Genomic DNA, 24,507 nt, shown 5'->3' on the forward strand with positions numbered 1-24,507 from the left:
GACGCATTCCCTAGTAGTTTATGATTAATAAACCTTTCTCAGATCAGATCAGAAAGAAAAAAAGTGACTGGAAAAACTACCGTAAAGTCCCTTTTTTTCCCAATTAAGCTTCAGTAGGAGAGCACCTCAGAGTAACGTGTACACATGTGAGGATGAGACAAGTTAAAACATTAAAACGCTGAAAAAGCATCTTTTGGACTAATTCACAATACAACATTATCACCCTTTGTGGCCATTTAATTTATTTTTCTCAAGTCAAAACTGTTTTTAGCTCTCCACGGAGTCCAGGAACTCTTCCTCGGTGATGACCTCCAGCCTCTCCAGGACAGTGTGTGAACTTGCCGCTGGGTAGTTTGCTACAACGCCGTGGGGGTCGGGTTTGAGGAGAGGGCCCTGGAAGGAACAGCAAAGGGTGCGTAGGAAAGGCAAGAGCTGGGTGATGGAGGACAGGGAGCGCTGGGTGAGAAGAGGGAACTCTAACGGCTCTGTGGCGGATTCCTCACTCAGCCCATTCAGAGTCTGAAACAACAACAGAGGGAATGATAAAGACGTGGTAAGGTCTGAGAAAAAAAACAACCTGAATGGGAAACTTGAGCTGAAGGTCATCTCAGTTCTCATGGTAACAATTCAGCAAATATGTGAAATTATTGCACCAAAATGAGAAACAGGTGAGGAGTTAAATGAGGTGCTAACAGAGTTGGTTTTCCTGATTTCCATAATAGCTTTTAGTTTTTTCCCTTTTCAATGGAATCTCATATTTAGGGACACAAATCTGTCCAGGAGTGGACGGAATCAATAAAGACCAAGTACAGTACATGACTAAGTTGTAACACCTCAGACTATTCTTTTTTTTTTTTTTTTTTAAACACCCCAAAAGGCGACATTTATCTGTGGTTTATGTACCAGTTTCAAGTGAGCCAAGCAGCACAGCTCTGAATGTTCCCAGAAATCAAAATAAATGCTGCAAGCTCTGTTTGATCAATGTGCTATAATGGAGAAACTCCTAACAGTTTTCTATGACACTTTTTAAACTGCTTTAATCAAAGCCACGATTAAGTCAGTTTAAAATGTAAAATACAGTAGTGATTTGTTACCGGTACCCAATATATTTCTAAGCCTTTGTTTTTCCTTTTTTACCAAACTGGATCTCCTTGGAAATCCGCTCTGGAGTTAAAAACACTGTCGGTCTATTATCAGATGATAAGGAATGTAAACTTTCATTATGGACCACAACAATGGGAATTGAGGTGGCTTCCAGTTAGAACAAAACATGCCTTTGCAGCAAGATGACTATTTTTGCATAGGGAGCAATAGAGTTGGTTGGCATGGCAACCATATTTGAATTTGGTCCCATCTATTAGGACCGACTTTAATTCCTCCGGCCACGGATGAGTGAATCTTACCCCAAAGCGCTGCTCTATCCCTTCCAACACTCTCACAACATGCGGCGTGCATTCCTGTTCGCCTTCTATCAGTGCGTTCTCAGGGCCGCTGTAGCGGTTCACATCCACCTCAGGAACAAACGCCCAGCGATACCTGCATGATCAACAAGCGGTCATGAGAGAAAATAAAACCCAGACAATCTGATCCATTACTTCTTAATCTAACAACACACGTAACCACGCTTACATCTGAAAGAGGGGCATCTTCTCTGGCGGGAAAGCCAGGGAGGTGTCCAGAAACTTGCAGGCTGACAGGTACATGTCCAGCTCTGCCTGAGAGAGGTTTGCGGGTCCATTTCTGTCCAGCGCTCCGCGCATCACCTTGGCCAGTCTGGACGGCACACAGGAAAAGGTGCAAAGCTTTTAGAGTGAGAGCTTCAACAGTGTCTTACTGAAACAGCAATTTGTAAATGAAGGAATCGACTCACTTTGAAATGTCTTTATCTCCGTGAAGAGCTTTTTCTAGACGTGCAAAAGTGCGAATCTGAAAACAAATTAAATAGGACAAAAAAGAAACGAAAAGCCTTGCATATTATTCTTCGACACAGCAAGTGTAGAAATTCTTGGTCAAATCAGAGGATGCAATCTTACAAGTTCTGTGACCATTATGGGCCAGAGAGACGTCAGGTGCTGGGATGAGATCCGCAACAAGAGAACACGAAACATCAGGAACATCTGGGCATAAACGGCGGGAGTTGGGTTCATACGTAAAGCCTCCGTGAGACGCTCTGATTGAGAAAGGAGGAAAACCAAAGGCTCAGTTTTACTGCCCGTTTTTTAACCCGAGCTAAACAGGTTTGCATAAATCTACACGTATCCAGTAGCCATTGCCAACCTTGGATGAGGGGCAGATAGAGATGATACTGGTCGAGTTCACCGCTGAACATGGCAAACGCCTGCCGCTTCAGCAGCATGGGTTTCTGGTCGGCACTTGCGAACAACTTCAGGGAACTACTCTGCATGCCTGCGGTGCAAAATAATCCTGAATCACATCAAGAAATACTCACAAAGGTAGAGTTTGCAAAACCAGCTCCATAAAAACGTTTTTTCTTTCTCCCTCTTTGAATCCACATAACTCGTTGTTTCGTTTTGTTTTGTTCTAAATTAGTCTAATTATTTAACTTATGTATTTATATGGGGGGGGTTACCTCATGGCGGTGGGGGGGGGTGGCTGGGGAGGGCTCGGGCGGGGGGCTGTGGCTGGGGCGTCTCCGGGCCTCCCGGGGGGGGCGGGGCCGTGGACGTGGGGGTCCCACCCGGAGGGCCCGGCCCTGCCTGGGTGGGGGGTGGCTGTCTGCGCTGGGGGGGCATTGCTGCCTTGGTCCTCCGTCGCTGGGCGGGGGCCAAGTGCCCCTGCGGATGTGGGGACTCCGGGACCCTTGGGGTGTCCGCCGGGGTGGCCTCGGGGGGGGGGGGGGGGGGTGGGGCCGGGTCCGGGGAGCGGGCCTCCCCTGACCGGGGGGTGCACGGGCGGGCGCGACGGCGGGGTGGCACCATTCCCAGGTATCTATGTCTTATGTTGTCAGTATGAATGGGAGGATGTTGGACCGTTTCCCCCTCCGTCTGGGGGCTCCGGCGGCGCCGGGGGCGCCCTTGGAGGTACGGTGGGGCCCTTGCCCGGCTCGGGGGGCCGGCCCCCGTCTACTGGACGGCCGGTGGGGGGACGCGGGTGTCTTATCAGGGCCGGCTTTGCTGGTCCTGCTTCCTGGCTTCGGCCTCCGCTCCCCCTCTTGCCCCCCCTACACGATTCATACGCACATAGGCGAAAGGCGGGGGTCCGGGTCGTGGGGGGCACTGTCCCGCGGGGCCTGGCACTCCCCGCCTCACGGTTTTAACAGCAAAATAGACACTGCACATTCAACACTTTATAAATACACTTGACAAGGACACGTAGTTCGGGAGGGGGGGGGGGTCGGTGTCAATCGATACTTGGCCCTCCCTCCTCCCTGTTTTTATGGCATTAATCACATGCACTCAACACAAGGGGCGGGAGGGGGTCCCACATCACCCGCGTTCCCTCACCGGCCTGGGCCTGGGACGGGTGGGTCGGGTTACTCGGGCCTGGCGGGGCCCGCCGTGCAGCCTGGGGTGCCTTCTGGCGGTGCTGGACCCCCCCGGGGAGGGGGAAACGGTGCGTGATTGTATGTCTGTGTCGGTGAGAATGCGGTATGGAAGGGTCCTGCCATGGAGGATTTGAGCCTCCATTGGCAGGACATCAAAAACTTAATAATTTATCAATATTATATTATACAAAGATGGTTATTATTATTATTATTATTAGTATTATTATTATTATTATGTATAGTATATTATATTATTATTAGTATAGGTATCGGATAGGTGAATGGATGAATGAATGGGATGCCTGGGTCTGGGGCCCTCCGTTGTCAGGCCTGCGCGGGTGTCGCCTTGTTGGGGGGTTCCCTCTCTCCGGGCCCGTCTCCGGTCCCCCCCGCTGCCTCTACGGCGGGGCGCCCCTCTGGTCTTGGAGGGCCACTTTCGTGGGGGACGGGTGCGCCTGCCCGCGTCGGCGGCCGGGGCGGGTCTGTCTCTCCGGGCGGGCTGGCCCCCTGCCGGGTGGGGGTCGTTGGCCTGAAGGGTGGCGGGGTTGCTCCCCTCCCTCCCCCACTATAGATACACTTCAGGTGGAGCTTTGTTTGGTTTACACACACACACACACACACACACACACACACACACACACACACACACACACACACACACACACACACACACACCGGACACACACACACATATAGTCATTTAGTCACATGCATACACACACACACACACACACACACACACACACACACACACACACACACACACACACACACATGCATGATCATATACATACACACACACACACATAGACATACACACTGGCTTGTTCACCTGCATGCTGGCTCTCTAGTTTTTGGGTTTAGGTAGCGGTAGCGATAGCTTAGCTCAGACTGCGATCAGATCTCAAGATTTAGGTCGATTGCTGTTCGTGTTTTGGATGGCTCCGTGCCGGTTTCGTGCTTTGTTTGTGGTTTTTTGTTGCAGATTTCCAGTGCTTGACGTGTGTCTCCGTGTGTTCCTGCTTCCTGGATTGGCAGTGGATGTCGTCACTTTTTATAATTTTAATATACTTCTACTGTACGTAGATGGTAGTTGGCACAATATGCGGATAGATGACTGAGGCAGTAGCTGGGGAGGCAGTAGGACTGAAGGAGTGTGTCCGGCGGGTGTGGGGATGCAGGGTTTTTATTTATTTATTTATTTATTAGTTTCTTATCCTTTTTTTGACTATCCTACCTTGAGTAATTTTATTTTGGATGGTGGTATGTTTTCCTTCCTGTTTTGATACCTTTGTGATTGCAGAGAGCACTTGTTTGTTGTTTAATGTCTGTTTCATTTTGATAAAAATCAATAAAAATCTATTTAAAAAAAAAAAAAAAGAAATACTCACAAAAGTAGAGTTTGCAAAACCAGCTCCATAAAAACGTTTTTTTCTTTCCCCCTCTTTGAATCCACATAACTTCGTTTAAGTTACTTTACATGAGGTCTTTCCATTGCAATGGGTTATTTTTCTGACATACTGCATTTATAAATTACTTTATAAAATCATCGTCAACATCTCGTTTCAACAAAGGTGTCTCACAGGGGGTTTGAACTCACTCATCAGGTCTTTAAACATGGTCTTCTCATGAGTCAGCAGGTGGTCAACCATGGATTTCCAGCTGCAGAGACACAGGACAGTCAAGCAGCAGATGTAAACATCCGGTCATCTTAAACATGTTTGTGCAAGACAATTTAAACCTGATCAAATAACCTCACGTCATTTAGGCAGCCAATAAGAAGCATGCATTGATTAATCGGCATGTAGATCTAAAGTAACACCTTGTGTAGGTTCCATTCCTCATGACTCAAACAACCTGCTGGCATTATCGCATTTATAATTAAAAACGGGGGATTCTGATATGATTTATGTGTCTCAGAAAATGGAAAGTGAAGGATTTACATCGGATGTAAAACTGTGCAAACCTGTGTGTGCAGGAGGCATCCATGGTGAAGAAGAGTGGCTCCATGAAAAGTTCAAACACCTCCTTTTTCCAGGCCCTTTTGGTATAGGCATATCCACTGAGGCTGCTCAGCAACTGAGCCCCCGCTTCAAAGCTGGGCATGTTGTAGGCACTGCAGGAGGAACATTTCCAATTAGAGCAAAGTGCTGAACTCAGCTGGGAGCATTAAGATAACGCCGCAGCAGCACTCACCTGTGGTTCTTTAAGTAGGGGAAAACGTAGTACAGGAGCCGCGAGATGAGAGGAACAGCTTTCTCCTTCTCATCGCTGCGATACACCATGTCCAGAAGCGGCGCCAAGATCTACAGAGGAACATGGCGATTAAAAAATAACGACTTTCTCCAACGTTTCTACAAATCAATTTGTCTGGAAAGTAATAGATAAAGGAAATCCTACCTCAGCCAGAAGCACGAGAGCCTGCACACTGTAAACTGAGGGAGCGGAGGAGGACACCATGGCACCAGCTTGAGCCATCGACTCTGACAGGGACAGAAAAAAGTAAAATAACTTGTGAAAGTAGCCGTTTATGGTTCCGGGGAGACAGTGCCTGCATTTACTAAACAAATGGTTGAGTTTTGTTTCCTCCAGCTTGGGGAAATCTCAAAAATCAAGTTTGCTGATGACAAAAAGTTATAATTTATTTTTCTTAAAAAAGAGATTCTCTTATTTCATTAGGTGTGAAACTGTGTGAAGCCTTAACAATCATTTTTTTAAAAGGAAACTTTAAATTCTCTCTATTGCAACAGCATGTAAATTTACCACAATGATCCCCATCCACGTATGCATCATCCGGCTCCTCTGCTTCCTGGCACACCTGCGGCTGCACTTTGACCTCCAGACTGCGACTGAGCCAGCTGGTCTGCTCCAGAGATGACCCTGCGATCCCCCCCACTGCTTCAATGATTCGCTGAGTTACCTCCTGCACGACAACTTAATCGTTAGTGTCATCAAAGCATCTTTCCCGCACCTGCTTATGAAGTCATGCATATGCATCTCACCTGCAGATCTCTAGTGTCCTTCTTACTGTCCAGGTTGGGAAGCCTGTTGACAAAGTCATTGAGGATTCTGCAAGACAGAAGGTTGCTGAACATCAGATGTCGTTCCACATATAACAGTCATACAACAGAGATTAAAAGGGATAATTCACAGGTTTTTGAATGAAGATAAGAACCGACCCCAGCAGCAGGAAGTGTCCCGGTGGGGCCAAGTTGAGCTGAACCGAATCCCGTAACAGACTGAGGAGAGGAGTGACGTTTTCCTGCAGAGCCTGAGCGGAAATGCTACATGCACAAACACAGATTATTGTGAAAGTGAACATTTGAAAAGTAATTATTTTAAACCTTCAAACCGATATCGGCCCCTACCTCTGTATAAAAGTGTAGCTGAACTGTAACATGGGGATATCGACCAGCGTCGACTTCTGATGGACAGAAAGGCAACAATTGTCACAAATGTTTACCCAGACTTAAACTCTTCAGGTTCTTTAAGTGCATGAGTTTGTACCTGTTCTCCTTTGATCTGATGAGGTTTCTTCACAACCTCTTTGACCAGCTGCAGGATCGTATCTGCGTGCAAGGTATTCAGTGATTTCACCAGCTCCACGATGGTTACACGAGACTCGCTGGCGACAGGTAACACCTAAAGAGAAACAGATCGTAGAGATATCCGCAGGTGTCCTGAAGCCAATAACTGCATGACATTTACGGCACTTTTCCACTAGTACCTACTCAGCCCGGCTCGGTTCGCCTCCACTCGGTTTGGTGCTTTCCCACTAGGCGTCTAACGTGCCGAGTAGATACTTTTCTGTAACTACTCTGCCGAGGTTCTAAGCGGCTGAGTCGGCTGTATCTGACGTCATCACACTACAGGCCACCGATTGGTCGGGGGGTTGGAGTCAGACGTCTGAGTCAGGAGGCGGAAATCAGCGAAAGAGCGACTCTGACAGCGGTTTCTTGTTCATTTTATTCAACAGGCAATGGCAGCACAAAAGTCTGTTTAGTGATCCAACTCTGAGGTGCCGATGTTAATAAACCTGGTGCTGAGGAGAGAATTAAAAAGGGATCTAGACGGAGATAAGGAACGACAAGATCCACCAGGAGCTCTGTCACTTCATAGCTGCTCACGGCTCCAACTGACTTTTCAGCAGCGCTGAGACAAACTAAAAAAATTAAAAAGCGTCACCGCTTGAAGTTTCTCTCACTCTAATTTTTTTACTTGGTATCGAACACAAACCACAGACCCAGCAGCACATCTATCATCTCCTCCAGGTTCTACATCTTTAGTGTTGTTGTCTTCCTCGTTTAGATCACACAATCAAATACGTCGCTCCAACCCGCCTACCCGCTCCAGGAGCTGAATTGCTATGGAAAAGAAACCAGACAGAGTCGAGTCGAGCTGAGATGAGTAGAGGCGAGTAGGTACTAGTGGAAAATTGCCATTACTTTCTCAAGTCATACTTTGTTTTTATGTCTCCTTTTGCTCCGCCTGCTGCTCCACACCGCTCCCACTGAAGCCATCAGCTGAACTCCATACTGTCCACTCAGAGGAAGCAGAAACTCCAGGATCCGCTGACGCAAGATCTACATGAACCCAAACCAAGAGTTAAAGGTGTTTGGCATCGTGACACAAAAGCAGACGCCTCAATAGGAGAGAAGGTACAGCGGGGATGACGAGTCGTCATGCACGGACGCACCTTGGTGCTTTTAAAATAGATGGATGTGGAAGCGTGTCTGCTGCTCTGGCTAGAGTCAGTGGCACGCCTCTGAAGCTCTTCCTTCAGGACCACACCCCATAAAAACACCATGCTACTGAGCATGTGCGGCAGCTCCTCCAGCACAGCACTGCGCGCATTACGAACGTCCACGGGATCGCAGGCAACCAGGGACTGATGGAGAAAGAAGGGAGAAACATGAGCATCACTTAAGTGTTTTTTTTTCTCCTGCAGGCCATAGATCAGGCCATAGATCATGGACAATAATAATAAAAAATATTATAATAATATCAATTGAAGATATTATGCAGAGCTTATATGATCCCCTCCCGCATATCTAAAATAAATAAAGAGCTGTCAAACCAATGTTGGCATAACTGTGGGGTGCATGGATCCTTGTTACATCTCCTAAGGGACTGGCCTGCTGTTAAGGCTTTTATGGCTCGGTATAATAAAGGTCCTAACTGACTGGACTGAGGTTAAAGTACCTATCTGTCCTATTAGTATGCCTTCTTGTACAGATACCTAAATATGTGAAATCTAAGTCTACACATCATCTTATGAACCTTGGCTTCCTCTCTTTAAAGAGAATCATCCTCATGCTTTGCTCTATCTGAATGGCTTAAAGACTACTCGGATATTTTAAGCATGGAACGTGCCACCAATCTGCTCTTAGACTTTGACAAAGGCATTCATGGACATTGGGACATTGTACAGACATCTATGGACAAAAACAAGCATTAGCCCCAATATGATATATGATCTTGTAAACTTGACAACCTCTCCTACCCTGCGCCCACTGTGTTGTGTAATAGAAGCATGTTAAATGCCATGCACAATCAAAGAAAGCATATTACATCACTGTACTGCACCCCCCCTCCCTTATTTATTTATTAAATTTTCTGTTCCTGTTCCGTTTCTGTTCCTTTTTTTTCTTGATTATTTCATTTATTATTGGTGTTAATGCTCTTTTTCCCCTAATTTTATGTGTGTGTAACACTGGGAGGTGTGTATGATATGTATATTGTGTTGCAGATCTGTCAGTCCTCTTGGTTTATGATGATGTTGAAAACGAATAAAAAGTATTAAAAAAAAATTACAATAATAATAATAATAATAATAATAATAATAATAATAATAATACATTTAATTTATTTAAGGCACCTTTCAGGGCACTTGATGTCACTTTAACAGTGCACACAACATTGATTAAAAAAAACAACAATATAAATGCAATAAAATCAGAAATAAAATCAGGAATCAGCAGTAGTCTAGAAGGGGAGAAATTAAAGTGAGTAGGTCAGTGTGAACAGGTGGGTTTTGAGATGGGATTTGAATATTGATGGTGAGTTAATGTTCCTGATGTCGGGGGGGCGCGGGGGGACTGAAGGGTCTGGACCCCATAGTGGACATAGTGTCTCTTACCCTCTTGTTGTCCAGGAGACAGTAGTGCGTAATCGTGGTCAAACCTTCCAGAAGAGTCAGTGGATAGTCGGGGGGGATGTTCTCCTTCTTGCCACTCAAGCTGATCAAAAGTGACAAACATAAATCACATATTTCATATCAAGTGCAATAATGTCCTGTATTAATGAAAAACCTGGTAAAAACTACCATAAAAGGGAATTACAAGGTTCATTTGGTCAGTGATATGTGGTTTATTACCTTTGGTTTGTCTTCCCTCCATCATGTTCGTACAGCTTCACCAGCTCGTCCAAGTTCCTGCAGATCTGGCTGATGATTGGAGCCACGATGATCCCCAGGGACCTCCCCAGATAGGGCAGGGAGGAGCACAGCAGCGACACCCAGTGGGGGTGCATGGCATACCCGTACTGAGGCTGCAGAGCTCTGGCGGCGGCCGACACAAACATCCCCTGGGCTGTAATGGGGTGACTTTGGACATACTGGGCCGCTTTGATGGACTGCTGGAAGAGGACAGCGGTTTGCCACTCGCGAGCGAGGGGCGTGCTGGCGGTGGAGGACTCGCGGGGCTCCACGGGCTGGCCGGAGGCCCCGCCGCCCGCTGAGATGACCCCACCGGGCCACACGTGGTACTCCAGGACTATGAGAGCCTGAAGTAGTTTGAGTAACTCGATTTGCAAGGGTTGTTGCTCCTGCCCCCCTCCTGTCCCCAGATTCACCAGACTCTCCTCTGACAGGCCGCCCTGCTCTTCCAGCAGCTCCAGCCCTTTGGACGGATCCTTGTCCACACCTCTCTGGCTGACGTACATGCATGCAGACATGGAGAGCAGGGCGTATTGTTGCACTTTACACCCCGAGAGGAGTCTGCGGATGCACTCCAAGCTGGTCTTGCTGCCCTCTTGTCCTCGTGCTACGGAGGCGAGCTGGTTCACCATCCGAGTCAGCACCGTCACACTCTTCACCTGGACCTCCCGGTTCCCCTGCAGGTCCAGAGGACTCAGGCTGACGTAGGAGGGGTAGTGCGAGCGCAGAAAGCGGAGGCACAGGGAGACCAGCAGCTCGATGAGCAGGGACGGGGGCACGGAGGGAGAGGAGGAGGGCGACAGGAGACCGGTGTAGAAGCACTTGCCGTCTTGAGCCTGCTGGTGACGCTGCAGGAGGTTGGAGACCAGGTTGAGATGTGCAGCGGAGCTGGTGTCCAGGGAGGTGGAGGTGAGGGCGTCGACCAGAGGGCCCTCGGCGTTGCTCCTCAGCAGGCTCTCCAGCAGCCCCAAACCCTGGAGGAGGTACCGCCAGCCGCCCGCCGCCGGGTACAGGAGCACCGAGCGGAAGAGAGAGTCGATGGCTTCCCTCCTCTCGCGCTCCTGCTTCAACAGACGGGACCGGGCCATGGCCTCCAGCTCCAGGTCGTCCTCGTCTTCACTTGAGAGGGACTCGGACGCCTGCGTGCGCTCGGACTCCACCCTCCGCAGGCCGTTGATCATACACCCCTCCTCGGTGCTGCTGTGAGGGGCCGAGTCCGAACTGGAGTTCTCCGTGGAGACCTGGGCCCCGCTGGTGTCGGCCGACTCTGTGTGTTCGCTCTCAGCTTCCTCGTCCTCCTCCTCCTCCGTCTCCTCACTCTCGCTCCGCGACAACACTAAAGCGTCCGCCGGCTTCGGTAACTCGGTGCCGCCGTCCAGCGCGGCCCAGAGCGCTTCTCGGTCCACGACATCGAGAATATTTAAGGTGGTGACATCAGCTGCCATGGTGTCCGCAGACGTCCTCGACGTTTTAGTGGAACTTCGTCTTCTGTTGTTTAGAAACTTCAGGTTGTCTTAAAAAAAACAACAACAATGATTGTGTCTTTTTAGCAAATTAAGCACCAGATTTAAAGTAGTTCGTAGTAGTTTAAAGTAGTTTCTCAGAGTAATCAATCACTGTGCAATAATAATAATAAGAAAAACATTTCCTACAGATACAATAGGGCCTTTGCACTGTCAGTGCTCGTGCCCTAATAACCACAATCATATGCTGCAACAATGCACCTTTCAATAACCATATCTACCTCATACTGCTGCACCTTTCACTTTTTTCAATTGTATATATGTTAATAAGAGTAATTTGTCTATTTACTGTTTGCTACCAGAGGTGTCAAAAGTATTCACATTCATTACTCAGGTAGAAGTATAGATACTAGAGTTTAAAAATACTCCTGTAGAAGTTGAAGTATAAACTCAAGTTTTTTACTCAAGTAAAAGTATAAAAGTACTGCTTTCAAAACTACTTAAAGTATAAAAGTAAAAGTAATGTAAGGGGGAAAAAAGCCATTAAGGACAAAAGCCATTGAAAATGAATGCATCTTAGTATAATGCAAATATATTAAAGAACCATATATGTGTACTATTGAGCATTAACATGTGTTTCAGAGAGCAGGAGATATGATGACTAGTTGCCTATAAGTATTGTAATGGTGCAAAAAGTCAAACTTCAGAGGCATGTTATCATTTATCCTAATGTTTATTGGAATGTACATCCAAGTTTAGTTGCAGGAATCTGAGGGAACGGATGTAAGAACAAAACTGGACAAGAACATCTGAAACAACCACAACCAAATTCACTCTATCCGGATGGAGCAATTTAACTGGATAGTTTTTTTTTAAAGGCCGAAATGAAATAGAGTAACGAGGTTGTTTTTAAAATGTAAGGAGTAAAAAGTACAGATAATTGCCTGAAAATGTAAGGAGTAAAAGTAAAAAGTCGTCTGAAAAATAATTACTCCAGTGAAGTATAGATAACCAATACTTCTACTTAAGTAAGGTAACGAAGTATTTGTACTTTGTTACTTGACACCTCTGTTTGCTACTATTTAAATCTGGCTACAGTGAGCGAAATAACCAATTCAAATTCCCTGTCTGGCATGTTCAAACTTGGCCAATAAAGCTGATTCTGATTCTGATTCTTTAAATATTTCCGTGAAAAGACATGAGGATTGTGGATAAACTTACCAACAGTGAGGTTCTGTCTGATGATCTGAATGGAACAACGCTGGGTTGATGGGTGGAGCAGAAGCAGCAGTATGGGCTCCAGGATTCGGATCACGTCGTTGAGGGACAGAGCTCTGACCAGCCAGCACTGAGCCGCGGCGCTAATCGAGCCATCAGCGCAGCTCAGGCTGTCCACCACAACACACAGAGACCTGGGAGACACACACGTTTTAAACTCAGCACAGACAAAAGTGCATTCTTATACAGTAAACTGCAACATTTTCAAGGCAATCTAATATTCATTTTTGACATTATGATTGATGAGGAGAAAAGAAGGGTAAGAACAATGTTTCTTCTGCATTTCTGAAGATTAATTTAGTTTTATGGACTTTACTGACCTCTTCAGAGTAAATCTGAACTTATTAACATGCTTTAGGGTGTGACAATCAGTGCAAATTCAGAGACAAAGGGAGGGAATCTTATTGTTATTCATTATTTTATTTTGTTCCCCCGTTTTAGGCAAATACTGTTCGACCCTCTAGAATAAAATCTGCTTGATCAACAAATGAAACATCTTCATTAGTCCAGTTGATATATATCTCTTGTACCTCATATGTATTTCATGCCTCAAAATCAGTTTTACCGGTTGTGTCTCCATCAACATTTTTTGTTGTGCCATCTACAGCTTTCTCTGACGTGCAAGTTCAAAATTCTCGGCAAGAAATGTTGACGGAGCCACGACCAGTGACACTTAAGGCGCTTTGCCTACTGGTGTTCTGTAACATTTACGCTGAAGTGTCTCATTGCGCAGACGTTTATGCAGGTAAATCAAAGCAACAATGGTGAAGGAAAAAAGAAAGATGCTGTCAGCACTTTGTGTACATTTAATTAGTGTTTTATTACCATGTTAATGAATTAATCTGATATGAAAGGATCCAGCCGCGTTGGTTCAACAGTTTCTTCAGTCTTTTTAATAGTGGACCATAATGTGCCGTGTGATTTCATCTGCTCTAAAACTAAGAAGTTTTCATATTTGATCTACTGAATTCAACATTTTGAAATGATTTAGAGTAAGTGAATAAGCGCAATGTATAAATGTTTTCTTCTGCATCCTTGTGAAGGTGCTGCACACCTACAACGTTGTTAGAAACTCGTCTGTTACAAACTAGGGGTCTTCCCTTTTGTAACCCTTTTTTTCTACGACAGGAAGTGGAAAAAATAGGGGATTGGATCTCAGGCCTTTCTGGAAAGCTGTTCTCACATACAGGCACCGGGACCTGGAAAAGGGGGGATTGTTTCGCTAACGGTATGCAAAGCGCAAAAAAACAAACAATGATGAGACCTTTAACAGAACAAACTGATAAAAAGCCATAAAAGACCACACACCCTGATCCCAATTAGCCCCAAACTACATACTGACCGGTCAAAGGAGCGACTGAGGGACATGGTTCTGTTGGTTTGGATTTCCCGGGTCAGATGCCATAGAACTGTGAAGCGGTGCAGGGCCTCCAACCTCACCGCCTGAGGAAGAGAAACACATCAACCTTTGGCTTATTGCTCATTTCATCACATTTATGCCCTAATTAACTCATAAATGGGCCCCGTGTGTTCTAGTTTAACTGAAACACGTAGAAAGTAGTTAAAGAGAGATAAAAAAAACAAAGTACAGTTGTGAATAAGTTGTGGTTCAGCGTGTCTGCAGTAGGGATGGGCGGTATGGATTAAAGAATTCATCACAATAATTTCTGGCATTTATCCCGATAACGATAAAAATGACGATAAAAAAAAAACCAATTCAACTCCATCTTTGTAACTATAAATCTATCACCACATTCAGTCTTTGGAGCCCCCAAATCACTGCTCTAAAAGATACTAAATACTACTAAACTACACCAATTACATTGAATTAATAAAAACCAATTAAATTAGTACACCTGTACTGATCCGCCTTCTGCCATGTTTGTTACACAAAAACGTCAACGGGAATCTTTCTTTCTTTCTTTCTTTCTTTCTTTCTTTCTTTCTTTCTTTCTTTCTTTCTTTCTTTCTTTCTTCTTTTCTTTCTTCTTTCTTTCTTTCTTTCTTTCTTTCTTTCTTTCTTTCTTTCTTTCTTTCTTTCTTTCTTTCTTTCTTCTTTCTTTCTTTCTTTCTTTTTTTCTTTCTTTCTTTCTTTCTTTCTTTCTTTCTTTCTTTCTTTCTTTCTTTCTTTCTTTCTTTCTTTCTTTCTTTCTTTCTTTCTTTCTTTCTTTCTTTCTTTCTTTTCTTTCTTTCTGCGTGGATTTAACGCAGAACCATAAATCTGGCTTACACAAAAACGTCATCAACTGGAATTTATCATTTTTACCGCGAGATGACAAATTCTTACCGTGGGGAATTTTTTGGACGGTATATCGTGAACGGTAAAATATCACCCATTCCTAGTCTGCAGGTAAAGGTACCTGGTCTTTGTGCAGGAGCGCCTGGCAGATGATGTCTTCACAGATGACGTTGATGGAGCCAAACAGTGCAGCCTGTAAAACAGGTCGACGCAGGAAACATGCTGCTCCCTCCGCTCCGTGTCCAGTTGGCTCCACAGCACCTGGGACACCCTCTGGGTCAGAGCAGAGGATACATATCCGTTATTAATGCTGCATTCTGTTCACAGCATCACAAACTGCTTCCCTTGACAATCGGACCTGATAGAAGTCGGTGGCCTTCCTCTACGGCTTGAAGCAGGACGGGGTAGATGGGCGGCACCGTGGCCATCTGCAACCGCCCGCTCAGGGGTTGGACTCGGGAGCTCTGGTAGCGGCGGTGCTTGTCCTGAATGACCAGCGCTAAGGACTGGGAGTGGTTGATGAGTTCCAGCAGGGAGGCTACTGCCGTGTGCTGGATGTTGTAGTCCCTGGACATGCAGCACAGGATCATCACGGACCTCAGCCACACTGGCAGGCTGCCCACGTCAGTGTCTACAAGGAAAAAAGCTCTGATGATTCTGGTAAATTAAAAGCATGAAGCAGAGACTCATCATCTCGTCAGCGAGCATGCTAACCTTTGTGAAGGAACATCTCTGCGTGGAGAGCGAGGGTTTCGTCTTCACTCAGGTAGACTGGGGAAGGTGGTGCACTCCAGCAGAAGGTGGCAGGTGGCGACGAAGGCCCTCCGACAGGCCTCCGAGATCTCAGCCCTGCCCCGGGCATGTAGCCGGCCGCCCACTCCAGACACCCCGGATCCTTCTTCTTCTTGGTGGGGGATGCTGGGAGTGTGGTCTCAGAGAAGAGCGGGGTTTGAGTTTATTGGAGTGAAGAGCTCAGTGAGTTTGTCTTTAAGCTCTCGTCCAGCTAACTTGGACTTGTGATCCAAAGAGACGGCTCTGGGGTCTGGCTGGGGCTCTTGGTCCGCTTCTCCGACATCCTCAACTTGCACCAACAAGTATCTAAAAGGCAGAAGAGTGATAAATATTTATAAAACGACAATGACAACTTACTGCATTCCTGCTTCAACTGGCACAACAACTTAATAATAATAATAATAATAATAATAATAATGCATTGTATTTGTAAGGCACTCTTCATCCAAGAATCTCAGAGTGCCACAGAGCCAGTACACAGTTAAAACTAATAATAATAAGTCATAAAAACTCAACTCAAAACACCTTCCTGAATAAAAAGATTTTTAAGCGAGTCTTAGAAGAGTCCAGTGTCTGTATTTTTTTTTTTTTAATTTATTTATCCTTTATTTATCCAGGAAAGTCCCATTGAGATACAATATCTCTTCTGCCAGGGAGTCCTGGTCAAGATGGCAGCAGAAAAAAAAATTAAATTTCATATAAAAGAAAATACATACAAGGACAAGTAACTTTACAAAAAAAATAAAAACACATCAAAACAAGAAACAAACAAACATAAAACATACAAGGATCAGAAAGCTAAAAAGAATTCATGACAAAGAATGACACTTGATTAAAAACAATGACATTGTTCTGTGAAAAATGATTTTAACATATGTTTGAACATGTTAAGAGAAGGTAAATATTTCAAGTTGAGTATGTGTTGTAGCTCATTCCAAGCTTGCGGTGCATAAAAGGAAATGGCCGATTTACCCAACTCTGTTCGATGATCTAGTGTTATAGCTACTAGAGTAATATTTCAATAAATTGGTAGTTTACCCAGTAATGCTTTTGCAATAAATATTAACATATGTGATTTTCTCCTTAGACTCAGTGAAGTCCATTCAACCATTTGATACAATTTACAATGATGTGTACGTGCACCAGTTACAAACCGCAAGGCAGCATGCCCTGTACCGCCCTTAGATGGTCAGGGAGACGGTTCCATAAGTGGGGCGCTACTGAGCAAAAGGCCCGGTCGCCCATGGTGCAGAGCTTGGTGTTGGGAACCCAACACGAGCAGTTTGTAGATCTGAGGGTGCGGGTAGAGGTTTGGGGAGTAATGACTTCTGTAGGTACAGAGGTGCATGTTAGAGGGCTGCATTGGGATTGGTTCCCGCCGGGTCTCGAGGGATCCAACGCAAATCTCGTGGGAGCGGGCGGTTTGAACTTTGCTGCGGGCGGCTAAAAAAAAATACTGCGGGGTCGGGATTTAGTCTAGCGACAAGATGGAAATCAATGACATGGATAAGAACCTCAAACAATGTCTTTACAAAACAAAAACAAAGACAGGCAAGTCAGATATTTGGAGAAACTTCGTTTAGTGTCTGTGGCGCATCTTAGAAGAGAGACGCAGGGATTGGGACCGCAGTCGTCAGCAATATTCTCTTCCTCCACAGCAATGTAATGGCCAAGCGATTCATTTGTTAAATGTATTTGTTTCATTCGTTAACTTTGTTTATTTTACGTTATTTATTAGTGTTATTTGAGCCACTCACAGCCTACTCTCGTTGCTATAACCTCAAACACATAACTGATGCGTGCGCGAAAGGCGAAAAAGCATGTGCGATGATGAAAATGATGGATTTGCATCTAACTTTCTGTCAGGTGCCTATGAACTGTCAATGATCCATCAAGCTCCACATTTACCATGTTAACATTAAATCAGATTGATTTGTCTAGGACATTTCTCTTGCGGGACGGGAGAAGACACAAAATCAATGCATCTCTATTATTTTGCGGGCATGAATTCTCAGAGTTTTGCGGATGCTGGCGGGAGTGGATATAAACACTGCGGAGCGGGCGGGAGTGTAACACACACATTGCGGGTGAGGACAGTAATCCATTTTTCCATTTATGCATTTATGGGTGAGGAGTAGGACTTTGTATTCAACCCGGGTTGAGACAGGGAGGTGAGTGGAGGACGGGTGTTATGTGCTCATATTTCCGGACTATCATCAGGATCCTGGCAGCGCTGTTTTGAATGTATTCCAGTTTCTGGATGTTCTTGCCAGTGATCCCAGTGAAGAGTGAGTTACAGAAGTCCAGTCTAGAGGAGATTAATCCTCTAGACTGGGGACGAACTTACCTGGTGGTAATGAGGGCCAGGATGTCCTGCAGACACTGGGTCATGGTGTCAACGCTGCCCCCCTTTCTCCACACTCCTTCCCCGGTTTGGCGATTTCTGTCTCCTTCTGCCTCCTTGCTCGTCCCCAGCGGCAGCTGCTGCTCTGAGGGCGAGGCGCTGATCCCTAATCCGCTGTCTTCAGACCGCAAAGTTGAGTAAACACCGTTTGCAGGCTGTGTTTCACCTCCTTCGCTTTGGCTCTCTTCATCTTCCTGATGTCCATTAACCGAGCCGTCTTTCTCACCTTCATTCTCCACATCCTAGAACAAAAACCCAACATGATGAGTTAAACTCTCTATTATTATTTAAGAGGAAACCGCTGACTCAAAACCGCCTCACCTGTGTCCCAGAGCTTTTGTCCTCCAGCGTCTGTAACTCCTCCTCTGTGTGGGATCCAGATTCACTGTCCAAGTAGGCTACCGGCATCTGGATCTTGCTCAGCACTTTGAAACATGCACGCAGCCCGTGTGTGACATCTTCAAGCGGGACGGTGTCCATGTGGCGGCGCAGCGCCTGCAGCATGCTGCCCAGCATCTCAGGGAGGAAATGTGACTGGATGTCAGCATGGAGTTCCTGCAAGGAGATACAAAAAAGGAAGCCTTCAGGTGTTTTTATGAGTCAGATGTGGGTATTTCTTAGTATTTGTAACTAAAATATAATATTGGTGCGTGAGAAGAGCTAACCACTTTTTTTTTTTTAAAAGGCAGAGCGTTTTTTTAGCACTTTTTAAAACAGCAGAGCTTCCTTTTTCACAGGTAATAAAACTCTGGCAGAGTCTGCTACTCACCAGAGGAAGGACATCGAGCAGGAAGATGATGAGACTGGAAATCTCTGCGACTGAAGGAGCAGGACGACTGAGGTCTTGATCGGGAGGCGTCTGAGCGTCATCTTTCTCACTACAGCGAAAACAAAAATAGAAATACTATTTCAAAACAATGTTTCGGTCACTTGTTTAAATCTTTGGCTTTTTTCAACATTTCATAAAAAAAAAAAAAAAGAAGCTAAGAGTAAAATGTAGATAAAAGCATTACATCGTTTAAACATAATATCTAATTTAAAAGCAACATTTCGAATTTTGATACATGAAAGTGACATAGAGTACAGACCAAATGTTTGGACACACCTTCTCATTCAAACAAATGGACTGTACTGTACTGTATTTTGCAGATATGTAGCAGAAATCATAAAAACAACAAATCCCAGAGAGGAAACAAAAATGTTGGAGGGGTTTGATACTCTGAAAGAATCTGTTTTTATTTGCAAATAAAAGAGATTTGATCCTCTATGGTAAATGGTAATGATGAAAATCGTCAGGGACTCCGGAGAAATCATGGGACCAGAAATGAAAATAAAACATCAGTAACATTTGGGCTTCCTGGTGGGAACACATTATAAAAGGAAAATAAATGTCACTAACGATGCTGAAAGCCTCTGGCACTGAACATGGTTGATAATTGCAGTCATAAATGAAAGTTAAAACTTGATTGAATGTAGGAAAAAGAACAAAAATAAAAATAATTCAGACACACTGACAGCTTCTCTGTGCCGGAGATGACTGAGATACCCTGAGGAAGAAAGGTTCCTGTTGTCTCACTACTGCCTCAACAACACCCAACAGTTGGAGGTTTTAGTGAGTAGAAATCCTGCAAGTACAGTAAGGATTGTGGGTCACCAGCGTACCTGAGAGACGTGCAGAAACGTTGGGTCATGTACTCCCACAGGTATTCACTCTCCATGGAGCTCACAAGCATGTTCACAGTCTTTATGATCTCAGACGCGTTCTTATTTTCTTTTATCTTACTGTTGAGGCAAAAACAAGAAAAGCACCATATTTTCCTGGATTCATCTCGCAAGTTGTAATTTTGTGAATAAATAAATGCCGACTCTCTTTGACCGTTCATGTCTCTCACCTTGCAAGCTGGTTTCCAGAGAGTCCTACACTGCTGACGTTGTCCTGTTCCAGCACCTCCAGACAGTAGCGGTGGAAAGCTCGGACCACCTCTAGCAACACGCAGCTCAGCAGAGCTGGACCTGGGCAGAAACATCAGCATCAGCAGCAGGAAAATGTGTTTAAAAGTGTTTAGTGTTTTAAAGAACCTCAGTGTACGGTACTGTTAGGCGCTGCCTACCTATCTCTGGCTTATCGAGCAGACTGATAATGATGCGGAAAGGCCTGAGGTAAGACGTCGCTGTGTCTGGTTTTGTCTCCACATCCTTCTGTCTGAGGATGTTCATCATAGCCTAAAGTCGGGAGCAAAAAGAGAGGAAAAGAAAACAAAACACACTTCTGTGAACACAACACACTTTTCTTTTCCTGCTCTGCCTCCGGCTTATGAGCCAGGTCCTCATCAAGCTTTCTTCCTTCCTAAAAGGTGAGTTTTTCCTGCCACTGTTTGGCCTATGGTTTTCTCTCACAAGGTGAGTTTTTACCTGCCATTGTTTATGTGTATGTAATAATTGCTCAGGGGTTATGTTCTAGTCTCTGGAAAGTGCCTAGAGACAACTTCTGTTGTAATAGATGCCATATAAATAAAATTGAACTACAGTATACTTATATAAAAAATATCAATAATAAATGCACGAGTTTCTTTTTGGTGAGCCGTCGTAATTCCTCACAGAATCCATTAGTTGCTCACAAATCACAGTAAGACACACAAAACCACAGCAATCATGCTATAATATCCACCAAAAAACAAATAGTTAACTGGCATTACGGATTCAGGTGAGTGACAAACCCACTGTGACTTAAAACAGAGGAACATAAATATAAACTTTCACCCCTATTTGGCCTCTCCGGCAGATATGACAATGATGCTCAAAGATTCATCAGTCCTGCTCGTCTTGGGCGGTGCGAACAGCTTCTCAACTAATGCTAATTTGAATGAGATTACTATTATCTGGGGACTATATCTATATTATCTGGTATTTTGCAATAATTACAGATATCTGTGATATGAATCCAATGCAAATGCGCCATGATTTGTAAAGTAAATCATCCATGCTGACAGCAAACCAAGAAGTTATGGGATAGTTTTAATCCTGGGAAAATGTATAGATTTTTTTTTTTAATTCCTTTTGTTGCCTTTCTGCTTCTTTCCTGGCTTAATTACTGCAGCTGCAGTGGATAATGATGTTATATAATGATATTACCCAACTGATACGATATACTTTCCGGATAAAAATTAGTCAGTCAACATAAACCCCTTGTCCGACAGCCCACTGCTGTTACCATGGTAACTAAAGCATGGAGGCCCATACTGTAGCCCAACTGTAGAGTGAGAGATCAGACACTTCCAATTCAATATTTAAAGTTTATGTTAATTTAATATTAATAATTGCTCAATAGGATTCATGACCTTGACGAAGCTTTCACAGCATGAAACTTTTGAATTATTGCAAGTCCCGAGGTGATACTAGTCTTGTGTGAATACGACATAAGACTACACTACTGTGGCGAGTTTGACCCTCAATACATGTTTTTTTTACCTACTTGAGAACCAGTTTTATTTTGTCACTGCAGTTTAGTGAGGACCTACGGTATCTAAAGCATCTATAAACCACATTGCAGTTGCACACATTTACTTAAAGATTCCCATTTCTGGGTTCCTACATGTCCTTCTCTGCTTCACCCAGCCGTTATCATCCCATTCCAGCCACATCCATGTGTCATGCCCATCACTGGAAGATAAACTCAGTAAACAATGACGTAGAGACTGATGGTTTTGTCGTCCTTGGTATCAGGCGTTACACAGTTAAAGTCTGTTTTTAAAACAAAAAACTGGAACTGCCTACATGCAAAGGGGGAAAGCCTTTATAAGAACCATATGCAACACATTTCCAGTTGAGGATTGATGATCATGGTAGAACTGTGTCGACAGAGATCTTCTTTTCTTTTCAAAAAAATATGAACGCAGGCCAGTTTTGTTTCTAAACAGAATTTTACAGTGAAACCACAGTGTGGACAGAGGAAGAGGAAGAATGGTTCACATAAACTGCACTGTAAACCACAACGAGCTGTTTTTAAACCGTCTTTAGAAGAGTTACGCAATCAACTTGTCAGAAGATAAAAGAAACGATTAAAAAGAGAGACAAATAAGAACGTCAGAAGCCCGCCTGATGTTTTCTGTGGGGTTATAAACCTTTTTTAAATTTTATTTCAGAATTTAAAAGCGATCCAGTGACATTAGATTGCACGTTTGTAAGACTTAATTTTTAAAACGAGTGTGTTGATGTGATAAAACTGAGCCAGGTGAGTCGGAGGCTGCGATGAGGATGTAGTGACTTCGCTAAAGCACTTAAATACGTCACATCACAGCGTTTTAGTTGCAGCTGTTTTATGATGCTGCCACGAAGCTTTGACATATGATGTATAAAGCTCTTGTAAAGTTTGGTAACATGAGCCCAAATTGTTAAAACGCTTTATGCATAACTGACTCCACCCTGTTTCCATGCGCATGTAAACATTGCACGTTTATGGCAAACATCAGTCGCGTTACATCATCATTCGAGGGTGGTTAATAATAAAGCAACATCTGTCAATTAAACAATGTAAAAACATTAGAATTACAGATAATGCTACCATTTTTCCTGTAGCTTATCAATAATCCGGCACTGACGCATTTAGATACCGGAATTAACTTATTATCCTCTTTATAGGTTCTGGTTTAAAATAATAGTAAAAAAGAGTGAAAGATGTTCATGTGTAACTACCTTCACAAGGTAATCCTTAGAATAGGTGTTGAAGTAGAATGACGTGTGATCCTCGATGGTGGCGGAGAGGGTGGGATGTGGTGCCACCATTCCTCCTTTAATGTCTGTACCTAAACGCACAAATACACAAAGACAAACATAAGCGAGTGAGCAAGGAGAACCGGTCTTCCTCGCCAAACAGAAGTGCCATGTTCAGTATGTGATGATCAGAACCTAGGAGCCAGGCGTAGAGGCGTCTGTTGAGCGACATGTCTCTCCTGAGCAGCGTGAGTAAAGCTGCAGCCACCATGGTGATCATATCCTCCACGCCCAGAACTACCGTGGGCTCTGCTGGATCCTAAATCAACAACACACACACATATGCATCATTAATTGGACAAGAAGCAACAGAAAAGACTGGGAGGGTAATGATGGGGGGTCTGACATGACTGGAGAAGAGTCAGAGCTCCAAAAAATATGCAAAATTGGCATTTTAAGAAGTCAAATAAGTCAAATAAAAAAAAGACACCCTTCATTTAATCAACATCCATATCCACATAAATGATATCAAAGCTTCTGTTGCATGCAACAACAAAAACATCTGAACTTCCTTCTGCAGTACCAATCAAAATCTTACTAAAGCCCCTGATATCAAGATTCTGGAGTCGTGATATGAAACGAAGGTCAGAAAAAATGCACAAATCTGCCAAGGAGCTTGGAAAGATGATTATTTAAAATAAACAGCTCCATTTGAAGGAAATCACCCCTTCAAGCGGAGACCGTGGACAAATCCAGTCAAGGAGACACAAAGTCTTAAAAAACGAACAAACAAACAAATAAACCCTTTAATATCATCACAAGGTAGTTTATATTAAAATATGTTGACATAAAATTACTACATATTTTTGATTTGCACGTGTCAAGCGTTTGGAGAATAATTATTTCTCTACAGACAAATTAAAAATATTGTTTGGCACAAACACATCTTTTCAAGATAAAGTCCTGTTAGTTTTATTCATTTTTTGGATCCACTGGAAGAATGAGAAGCATATTTTCATTTATTTATTTTTATAATTTTAAAGTGCTCAGGAACACCCGCCAAATAATGCCGCAACAAGAGTTGAGAGTTAAATATTACTGAAATGTTGTTGGGGGAGTTTTGGAGGAGACACGCCTAAACGCGAAGGAGTGATGAGAAATTCCCGTAAGCTTGTTTACAACGTGGTGGGTAGTCGACTTAAAACTCATCAGGAGTCAAAAGCAGTTTGTGTTTTGAGTCCAGTTTTATTCGTTTTCTAAAGCTTAAAAAGAAAGAGTCCCCTTGACTGAGAGATAATCTGTTTTTGTTTACAGTCTTTGTCGGAGATTACACAAACGTGATTGAACTGAAATGTTATGCTTTCTAAATGTCAGCAGGGTAAACAGTCCTAAAAGTCTTATACTGTCAGATCCGGCGGACGAGAAGAAGAGGAAGGGGTGGAGAAACATTTCAGGAAGGAGAAGCTGAGCATGTGTGCAGGGCACCTACCAGGCATGTGGCGAAGGGGAAAAAGTACAGCAGGATTTCCAACATGTTCCTCTGCACCAAGACGTTTGTGTCTTGCAGCGAAAGGCAGAGTGGCTTCACCTGGAGACGGACAGAGGGAGGGAAAACTGAAGCTTTATCCTCAACCTTCACCATTTTCAAGTCCGAGCAGCCGGGTTAGAGCAAGTACTCAC

General features: G+C 44.3%; 1 protein-coding gene across 1 annotated transcript in view; it reads right to left on the reverse strand.

Moving 5' to 3' along the window:
- Nucleotides 1-262: 262 nt before the first annotated feature.
- The window catches only part of dop1b (DOP1 leucine zipper like protein B), a 33,071-nt gene continuing 8,826 nt past the window's right edge, over nucleotides 263-24,507 (reverse strand). Inside the window, 38 exon segments of the mRNA XM_061723381.1 lie at nucleotides 263-519; nucleotides 1,404-1,536; nucleotides 1,630-1,773; nucleotides 1,871-1,926; nucleotides 2,034-2,170; nucleotides 2,278-2,406; nucleotides 5,106-5,167; nucleotides 5,472-5,621; nucleotides 5,702-5,811; nucleotides 5,906-5,988; nucleotides 6,269-6,428; nucleotides 6,508-6,574; nucleotides 6,685-6,789; nucleotides 6,874-6,929; nucleotides 7,013-7,147; nucleotides 7,966-8,088; nucleotides 8,202-8,393; nucleotides 9,645-9,744; nucleotides 9,882-11,454; nucleotides 12,626-12,816; nucleotides 14,025-14,125; nucleotides 15,043-15,089; nucleotides 15,092-15,194; nucleotides 15,280-15,294; nucleotides 15,296-15,552; nucleotides 15,636-15,696; nucleotides 15,698-15,777; nucleotides 15,780-15,862; nucleotides 15,864-16,019; nucleotides 18,061-18,359; nucleotides 18,439-18,672; nucleotides 18,887-18,995; nucleotides 19,780-19,899; nucleotides 20,010-20,130; nucleotides 20,229-20,340; nucleotides 22,810-22,919; nucleotides 23,023-23,146; nucleotides 24,317-24,415. Coding sequence (XP_061579365.1) covers nucleotides 268-519; nucleotides 1,404-1,536; nucleotides 1,630-1,773; nucleotides 1,871-1,926; nucleotides 2,034-2,170; nucleotides 2,278-2,406; nucleotides 5,106-5,167; nucleotides 5,472-5,621; nucleotides 5,702-5,811; nucleotides 5,906-5,988; nucleotides 6,269-6,428; nucleotides 6,508-6,574; nucleotides 6,685-6,789; nucleotides 6,874-6,929; nucleotides 7,013-7,147; nucleotides 7,966-8,088; nucleotides 8,202-8,393; nucleotides 9,645-9,744; nucleotides 9,882-11,454; nucleotides 12,626-12,816; nucleotides 14,025-14,125; nucleotides 15,043-15,089; nucleotides 15,092-15,194; nucleotides 15,280-15,294; nucleotides 15,296-15,552; nucleotides 15,636-15,696; nucleotides 15,698-15,777; nucleotides 15,780-15,862; nucleotides 15,864-16,019; nucleotides 18,061-18,359; nucleotides 18,439-18,672; nucleotides 18,887-18,995; nucleotides 19,780-19,899; nucleotides 20,010-20,130; nucleotides 20,229-20,340; nucleotides 22,810-22,919; nucleotides 23,023-23,146; nucleotides 24,317-24,415 — 6,189 coding nt within the window. The 3' untranslated portion in view covers nucleotides 263-267.

This window comes from Cololabis saira, chromosome 6, assembly GCF_033807715.1.
Source record: "Cololabis saira isolate AMF1-May2022 chromosome 6, fColSai1.1, whole genome shotgun sequence".
Taxonomy (NCBI): domain Eukaryota; kingdom Metazoa; phylum Chordata; class Actinopteri; order Beloniformes; family Belonidae; genus Cololabis; species Cololabis saira.